This window comes from Ailuropoda melanoleuca, chromosome 3, assembly GCF_002007445.2.
Source record: "Ailuropoda melanoleuca isolate Jingjing chromosome 3, ASM200744v2, whole genome shotgun sequence".
In the NCBI taxonomy this organism is placed as follows: domain Eukaryota; kingdom Metazoa; phylum Chordata; class Mammalia; order Carnivora; family Ursidae; genus Ailuropoda; species Ailuropoda melanoleuca.
In genome coordinates, this window is record NC_048220.1 from 111,635,763 (window position 1) to 111,644,489 (window position 8,727).

Here is an 8,727-nt window from a genome sequence, read left to right on the forward strand (position 1 = left end):
ACATCATTTTCAAGGGCCTGGAGATTTCATCCTCATTTCCAGTCTGAGGAACTCACAGTGTCAGCAGCCAGTGATCTTCCTTTGTAGGAATGATCACATCTAAGAGCTTCATTAATTCAGTAATTCAGGAGTTGATTTGTTGTGTGCCTGATCTTGTGAAGGAGGAAGTACTTTGAACAGCTAGTCGGGGATTAGCTCGAGAAACCCAGATGGCTGGAATTTTTCTGTATCTTTAATTCTGATATTTACCCATGATGACCTACACTATAGTATCAAACACTGAGTGCTTAGCACTTAAAATATCCCTTCCCTTTGCTACCTTTGGGAGATGAAGCTCTTAGACTCTGTTATGTAAACTTCTCATAAACTTTAATATGCCTTGTAGCTTTTGCTCAAAACTCGATCATTTAGGACATGTGTCTTTTAAGCAATATGATAGGAATGGGTTTTAATGTTTCCTTATATTAGGTTCCTGTTGATGTTCGCATGAATGATAAGTATGCGATCAATGGAACAAACGCCAATGAAACAAGGCTCAGGATAATGCAACTTTCAGAAGCCGATAAGGGATCTTACTGGTGCCATGCAGTGTTCGAGTTGGGCGAGAGCCAAGAACGCGTGGAACTTGTTGTGCTGAGTTATTTGGTGCCCCTCAAGCCATTTCTTGGAATAGTTGCTGAAGTTGTTCTTTTAGTGTCTGTTATTCTGTTTTGTGAAATGTACACCCAGAAGAAAAAGATGCACACAGGTAAGGTTTCTTTTTTTAGATAGTGTTCTTATGTTATGACTTAATGTATTATAGTGGCTTTAGAGTTTGGGGGAAATATCTAACTTTTGTTATTTGGAGGGGTATTTATTTAATATTAATAGTGACAGTGCTGTGAACTTATTGATGGTCTTTCTGTTTCAGCTTCCTAAAAATTTTTAGTATGAAAATATACTCTTTCTCCTTTTGCTTCGGTGTTACTGGTACCTAAACACCAAATAATAGGTGATATGTGCTTTGGTACTAGACTATTAGAAGATTCCACGATAGCTTAACATAAAAGATCTCAAAGACAGTCTTTCACTTAGATAACTCACTTAAACATATTTTGTCAAACACTCTGGAGTTCTTGTAAAAGAGACATTGTTTGGTCAGGTCTCTATTTTTGTAGCATGTGGTTGATCGATTGCAGGTTGAGAAACCAGTGGTCCCCTAAGAAAATTTATCTTACATTCTGTATTCTTCTCTGATTTTTACTAAATTTTTAGTAACTTAAAGAATTACAAACCAATCAGTCTGATTTTGAAAATCCCAGGCACTAGACTATACTTGATCCAAATTGCAGGTAAGGTCTGGAGAACAGGGAAAGAGGAGAATGTGATGGATGTGCAAGCATCTCACGTAGTACGTCTCTCTCTCGTTCCAAAGAGGGAAAACCACAGCATGCGTTCTTAACATGGGGAAAGTTGAATTCAACATACATGCTCCGTAAGAATAATAAACCAATCTTAATAAATCCCTCTTTTGTTACACAGATGATGGGAAAGAATTTGAACAAGCTGTACAGTTGTAAGTATTATTTTTTACAGATTAATTTTCACTTGAGTAAAATACAGATAAATATGAAATTGAACAAAAAGTTTGCAGTTAGACTAGGTATTTACCCCAAAGATACAGAGGTAGTGATCCAAAGGGGTACATGCACCCCAATATTTGTTGCAGTAATAGCCAAACTATGGAAGGAGCCAAGATGTCCATTTTTTAGAGGAATAGATAAAGCAGGTGTGGTATATATATTCAATGGACTATTACTCAGCCATCAGAAAGGATGACATCTTACCATTTACATCGCCATGGGTGGAACTGGAGGGCAGAGTATGCTGAATGAAATAAGTCAATCAGAGAAACGTAATTATCATATGGTTTCACTCAGATGTGGAATATAAGGAATAGTGCAGAGGATCATAAGGGAAGGGAGGGAAAACTGAATGGGAAGAAATCAAAGAGGGAGACAAACCATGAGAGACCAACTACAGGAAGCAAACTGAGGGCTGCTGGAGGGGAGGTGGGCGGGGGGATGGGGATTAAGGAGGGCACATGATGTGATGAGCACTTGGTGTCATATGCAACTGATGAGTTACTGAAGTCTACATCTGAAACTAATGATGTACTGTATGTTGGCTAATTGTACATTAAAAAATAGTTTCCAGTTAGGACAAAAACACAAGAGTATATTATGTGTGTGTTATTTTCTGTACACATGCATGTTGTGGAGAGGCATGTGGAGTTCGCCTGTCTACGTTTGGACCCCCCCCCACCATTCATTTTTTACCACTCTGTGCTTCAATTTTGTCAGCAATAAAATGGCTTTAATGATAGTATTTGCCTTATAAAGCTTTTGGATTAAATGATATTCCGTTTGTAAAAATGCTTAGCATAGGCTTTGATGTGCAGAGGTATTCAGTAACCATAAGGAAGTATTATTTGTGTAAAGTAAAGCAGTATTTCTTAACCCTGGCTATATTTTTGGTCACTTAGAATGTTCCTTAAAAATACAGTTGCTCAGACTTTACTAGATCTCCTGGATCAGAACCTCTGGGATTGGTATCTGGGCATCTGTATTTCTTTATAATGTCTATCAGTGATTCTCTCTCATATGGAAAATCGCTGGCCTAGAATTTTATTAGTCACTATTTTTGAAAGAACACATATTGTGCCCTAGGTTCTTTTACAGCCCCTTTGTTCAGAGTGGAACATGAGGAGCGCTGAGAAGAAAATTATCAGGGATATAATTTAGTTTGGTAAAGACGGGAGTTACTAGTTTCTCTAAGCCAGAGGACTGAGCTTGAAGTCCAGTGATGGAGGTGCCCAAGACTGGGATGAAAGTCTGAGTCACACAGCCAAGGGCTGGACCAGGAAAACGAGATCAGATCAAAGCAGCTGAAAGAAATGTAGGAAATGGAAGGGTTGAGCAAATACAGCCAACGCAGAATGGCACTTAACTTTATCTTCATCAGCCACCACCAGTTCTGAGGTGTGGTCTCTCGCCATTGTGAAAGAGCAGGAGTGGGGTGGACAGCTGTCATTCAGATATTTGTAGACGTTATTCAAATAGTTGTTTTTACTCAGTTCATATATGGCAGGTAAAATAAATCAACACGATAGGAGCTTCTGAAGTAAGGGCATGAAATAATTACTCCGATAGGAAAAACAAAACCAAACAGTGTTGTCTTGGCAAAAACTCTTACAGTTGGAAGGAAACTGCACCTCTTTCTGGTGAACTTGGACATCTTGTTTATAGTGCTTTGAATGTTTATCTTTCTGGTTCCCAGGTACTGATTCCCATTCTTATACATGGAGTCAGATAAAAAACGCGACAGTTGTAGCCTTACCCAAATGCTGTTGTCCCAGCTCAGCTTCCCCAGTGTTTCTGGCCCTTCATTCCCTTGCAGTCACATCTGGAGGCTGCTCCTGTCTCAGTGGATTCTGGTTTGTTAAAGACACACTCTGAAACGGCGGCACCAGAACAGTGTGGAGTAGATGTACCAATACTTAATTTTCATTTATGTAGCTTACCCTAATTTAAAAATATTTTTAAAATATTTTTTTCTAGAATATTTTAGGAGCAACGTCAGACTGATTCAGTCTATAGTATAAATGATTTGCTTTCTTTTCTTTTATTGATAATTGGGATAGTGTACATAATATTCTCTACCCTGTACTGTTCCACAGAGAGTGCTGGTAGTGTTTATTTTTTTAGTTTATTTCTTATTTCAGTATTTTTAGATTTAATACAAGTATCAAGGGCACTTGAACTCATTTGCAGCAACCTTTTACCAATGTTCTTTTAGAATTTTTAGTTAGCAATGCACTTTTTTTTTTTTTTAAAGTAATCTGTACACCCAACATGGAGCTCTAGAATATTTAGTTAGGAGATAAATTTTTCTTGACAGTGTGTGTGTGTGTGTGTGTGTGTGTGTGTGTGTGTATATATATATATATATATATATATAAAAAATATAATCCTTACGTTTTATATATATATTGTATATATATATAATATTATATAATATGTATATATAATATAATCCTTACGTTTTATATATAACGCTTATATGTTTAGATGCCAGGAAGAGTCATAGAGTTTCTTGATGAAAATAAATCTTAAAAACAGTACTAAATGTGTAACATCAAAACAAGCCTGTCACTTCAACTATTTCAATGAGGAGCTCATTTGTTTATCTGACCACTCATATATTTAATCCATATAATCTCATCTGCCAGCCCCCTCCTGCCAATTTGGATTAGGTGGTTGAATTCATTATCTGGTGGTGATAGCTTAATGAGTTCAGGCCTCCCCATAACACCTGGAAGGGTATTCATTATGCACTCTTATTACCTAGTTTAGTCATTCTTTTTTTTTTTTTTTTTTTTTAAGATTTTTTTTATTTATTTATTGGACAGAGATAGAGACAGCCAGCGAGAGAGGGAACACAAGCAGGGGGAGTGGGATAGGAAGAAGCAGGCTCATAGCGGAGGAGCCTGATGTGGGGCTCGATCCCGTAACGCCGGGATCACGCCCTGAGCCAAAGGCAGAGGCTTAACCGCTGTGCCACCCAGGCGCCCCTAGTTTAGTCATTCTTGTCTTAAGAATCTGAAGGCCGCATTTGTAGCCTTGCCCTGAGACACATTGGGTAGACAACCATGTTTAACCTCTAATTCATTGTAATAAACATGTCAGATAACAGCACCAGTATCTCACATGTTGGCTGAATTTCTGATTGGCTATTATCTTGCAGGCCTCAAAACTGCTCACAAGTTATGGCCATATACCCAAGTCCTCACTCATGCTGGGGGAGAAGCACTTCTCCCTCTGTGTAAAATAAACAGGACTGGTCACTGTCCTCTGTGGCAACAGTTCTCTGAGCAATGCTAGAAAAACAAAATCAACATCATGAGTAAAACATTTTTAGGAAAAATGAATTGTCTCTATTGACCTTTTACATTTTAACCTGATGTCCACAATAGAGAAAATGTACTGACTTGATATAATATAAATATCTAGTGATTTTCTTTTCGTTTTCTGTACAGGAAATCAGACGATAGCAACGGCATAGAAAATAATGCCCCCAGGAACAGAAAAAATGTAAGTTACTTCCAAATGATATTCCAAATAAAAGGTAAAATCCGCTATAGACTATTATTCCAGCTACATTTTTTAGTTTCATATGAGACCTAATCGTTCACATGTGTTTGAATATAGTTGTTGAGAATATTATAGGAGAAAATATATAGTTACGCAAAAATAAATGACATCTTTTTTTCTATCAGAGAACTTGTAGCAACCAATCTAAAAATCTTTTGCACTACCAATATATATGTGTATATATTTGTCACCATGGGCTAGTTCCTTTTCCTACTTTTCATGTAGTTTTTTTTTTCCCTCTCTTAGGTTTTCTGGATTCTCCTTTTTTTATTCTCCTATACTCCCATATATTTGGCATGATGAACAAATCCATAGTAGCTTATTTTCTTTACTGATTAGAATCAAAATTTTCATAGTTGATCAACATTTTTTTCCAAAGCATTTAGAAAATAGATACTGTTAGTTTTGGCAGTGATTTAGATCACTCCTTCCTTTAGCTCTGCTAAAGTGATAAAAAGTTATAGAATAATCAGGACATACTAATTATGTTTCATTATGCTTTATTTAACTCAGGAATCTATGAGCCAGTGAATGAGAAACATCATGTCAAGAGTCATGGGAAGATGTACAGTTTGTACTTCAGCTTTGTTTATGTTTCCTGTTAAGAACATCTGAGTTTTTATTTTTAAAAGGATGACAAGTTTATGCAATATGCTCAGCAGTAGCTTTGTAATAATATATGCTATCTCAGATCTAAAGATATATTTTCCTTCTGTAATATTTTACATTAAACAAGGTAAATTATATTAAATATGTTCTATGAGCTATAACCCAGGATAGTTAATTTCATCTTGGTCATCAGGGGACGCACAGAAGAGATACCAGCAAAACCAGGTAATACTACATAGAACTAATGTCGTTCAAGACCTGTTTATAACCAAAGAATTCATTAAAGAGAAAACTTTTGCCATTTGCCTTAAAAAGTTTTTTTTTCCTCCAATCATGCTTACTATGTTTAGAAATATTTGTAATAATTTTCATGTAATGTTCTCCCTCTGTCATATTGGATAAAAACATCTTCACTAGGAAATGAATACTTTCTGCCTTTGCTGATGATTTATAATCTCCACAAGAAGGACATACTTTTCCTCCACAAATACTGGTTTAAGGAAAGGAACTATAACCACATACTTGCCCCAAATCTCCCATCACCACAAAAGCGTGTTTCCCACCCTTTGTTCTCCTCATCTCCACTGCTTTCACACACCAGGCAAAAATGACTTTTAGTCTTTATGTAGAGCATTTTTTAAATGCCGTGGGTTTCGGATTTCGTAAGTTGCACCTGGTGTTGATGCTGTGGGTACAGGTCCATGTAGTCATAATATAGCCCTGCTACAGGGATGCTTCTGTGGTTCATGGTTTCCTGGTATCTTTGATTTGATATCTGGTGTCCTGATACCCATGGGTGGCTAAATATCTAAAAATGCATTATTAGTGCTTTATAGTCATGATTCCTTTGTTTGAAATCCAGAAGTACTGAAGTACTTCTGTGTTGCAAATGCCTTAGAATTTTCTTCAAAACTAGGATAATTTCTATTGCATATATAACTGAAACATTTTGTAAAATCACTGTAACCAACGCAAATGAAATGCTAATAGGCACGAAACATTGTCAGTGGCTCTGAGTAGACTATTAAAATCATACTACAGTATACTCGATTGGGTTGAAGACAATGATGTGAAGCCTGCTGGGTGTCCTTAGTGCTGGTGGGTCCAGTATAGCAGAGTTCAGAATAATCAGAAGCTAAAGTGGAAGAGTTTGGGATGGTGGCAAGGAGCCCACAATTTTTGGTGACTAGGAGTTCAACATTTGGAGAAGAGGAGTTCAATGATTTGGGGAAAAAATACCCTATAGAAATGTACACTATGTACTGGCTGAGAAAATAATAAAATTGTGGTAATGAAAGTTGTAATTTATACAACATCTTAACTAATGTTAAAAAAATATTACTAATAGGAATAATACACATGAAGTGGTGACTTGGAAGCTGCCCATTATTTTGTTGCAGCACTCTTTTGTGAAAAACGTGTTAACTATACCTGCACATTTTATTGAACTAGAATATAATCCTTAAGATGTACTGTATGGAGACTAACATAATATAATAAAAAAACATTTAAAAAAAAAGAATATATCCCTTAAGTAATGGCAGATTTCATTTTATTCTTAGTCTCAGAGCCACAAGCCATGCATTGTTTTGGTTTAAATCATTATTTGATAACATTCTCTTGGATGGTATCTATATATGATGGCAAACAACCAGTCAGCTCATTTAATTAATAGAAACAATTTGAATTCAGTGAAAAATTAGACCTGTTATTTGACTAAATCCAATTCAAAATGGTGTATTTACAATTGGGTATGTATAAAACGAAAAATAATTTGTAGCTCATATGCTGTATGTACCCTTCCATTTTGCCGCACTGTTTAGGCTAAGATATTTTTTCAAGCAAGAGAAATTGCTGCCCCATGGTAAAATAATCTGAAATGTTTGTATAGTAAATTGAATTTTTAAGTGTCAGTGCTTGCTGTTTTTCCTTGCAAAGGCAATTCTTTTCAGTAAACTTAAGCAGAAAAAGTACTCCGAAAATTAAAGTTGAGTTTTGGCTTTTTAGATTCTCTCTGGAGGAACTTCTGGAAAATTACTTCAAACTTAGATTAAAAATGGAGTGCTTCCATTAACTAACCTCATGTGGAAGATAAATGGATTAACTCATAATAACCACTTGTAAATTGACTGAAAATACTAAGTAAGCAGAAAAGCTGAAGTAGGAAAACTGCTCCATGTTTATGTATTAGACACCCTGGGAAATTCTTTTAATCTTTCCAACTAACAGGGTTTTGCAGAATAAGTAGATTTAATGTTTTAAAATTCCCAGATACTTTCATATTCAGTTTATATTTTAATGTAAATCTTCTCCCATTTTCTTTTCTTTTTTTTTTTTTTTTAAAGATTTTTTATTTATTTGACAGAGATAGAGACAGCCAGCTAGAGAGGGAACACAAGCAGGGGGAGTGGGAGAGGAAGAAGCAGGCTCATAGCAGAAGAGCCTGATGTGGGGCTCGATCCCAGAACGCCGGAATCATGCCCTGAGCTGAAGGCAGACACTTAACTGCTGTGCCACCCAGGCGCCCCTCTTCTCCCATTTTCTTTTTCTCTTTTTCCTCAGCCTCTGGTTACTCAGGTCAAAACCCAGAACTCATGTTTTCTTCTCCTCTATTAACTAAGACTCATTAGTTATGAATCTTTGTTTCTCTGACCTTCTCATTGCTCATTGCACCCATTGCCTTCCCCACCCCACTCACAACTGCAACCGCAACGGTCTTGATTTTCTTATCTCTGTCTCATCATCTCTTAATCCTTTTTTTTTTTTTGGGGATTTTTGGTTTACTGAATATCTACTATACTACCCTACAGAAAATGAATTTTTCTAATTGAAAAAGGCTATGCAGTGAATAGGGACTTACTCCCTATTGCCATCATTCATCTTCACGTGGGAGTAAGTTCAGGTATGTGTTCTGGTATTAATTAAA

The 8,727-nt window shown here is 36.3% G+C and overlaps 1 protein-coding gene across 1 annotated transcript in view; it reads left to right on the forward strand.

Annotated features, from left to right (window-relative positions):
* The window catches only part of EMB (embigin), a 44,639-nt gene extending 37,319 nt beyond the window's left edge, over window positions 1-7,320 (forward strand). Inside the window, exons 7-10 of the mRNA XM_011225491.3 lie at window positions 469-748; window positions 1,522-1,555; window positions 5,078-5,132; window positions 5,706-7,320. Of these exons, the coding sequence (XP_011223793.1) occupies window positions 469-748; window positions 1,522-1,555; window positions 5,078-5,132; window positions 5,706-5,723 (387 nt within the window). The 3' untranslated portion in view covers window positions 5,724-7,320. The remainder of the gene's footprint in view (window positions 1-468; window positions 749-1,521; window positions 1,556-5,077; window positions 5,133-5,705) is intronic.
* Window positions 7,321-8,727: the final 1,407 nt, after the last annotated feature.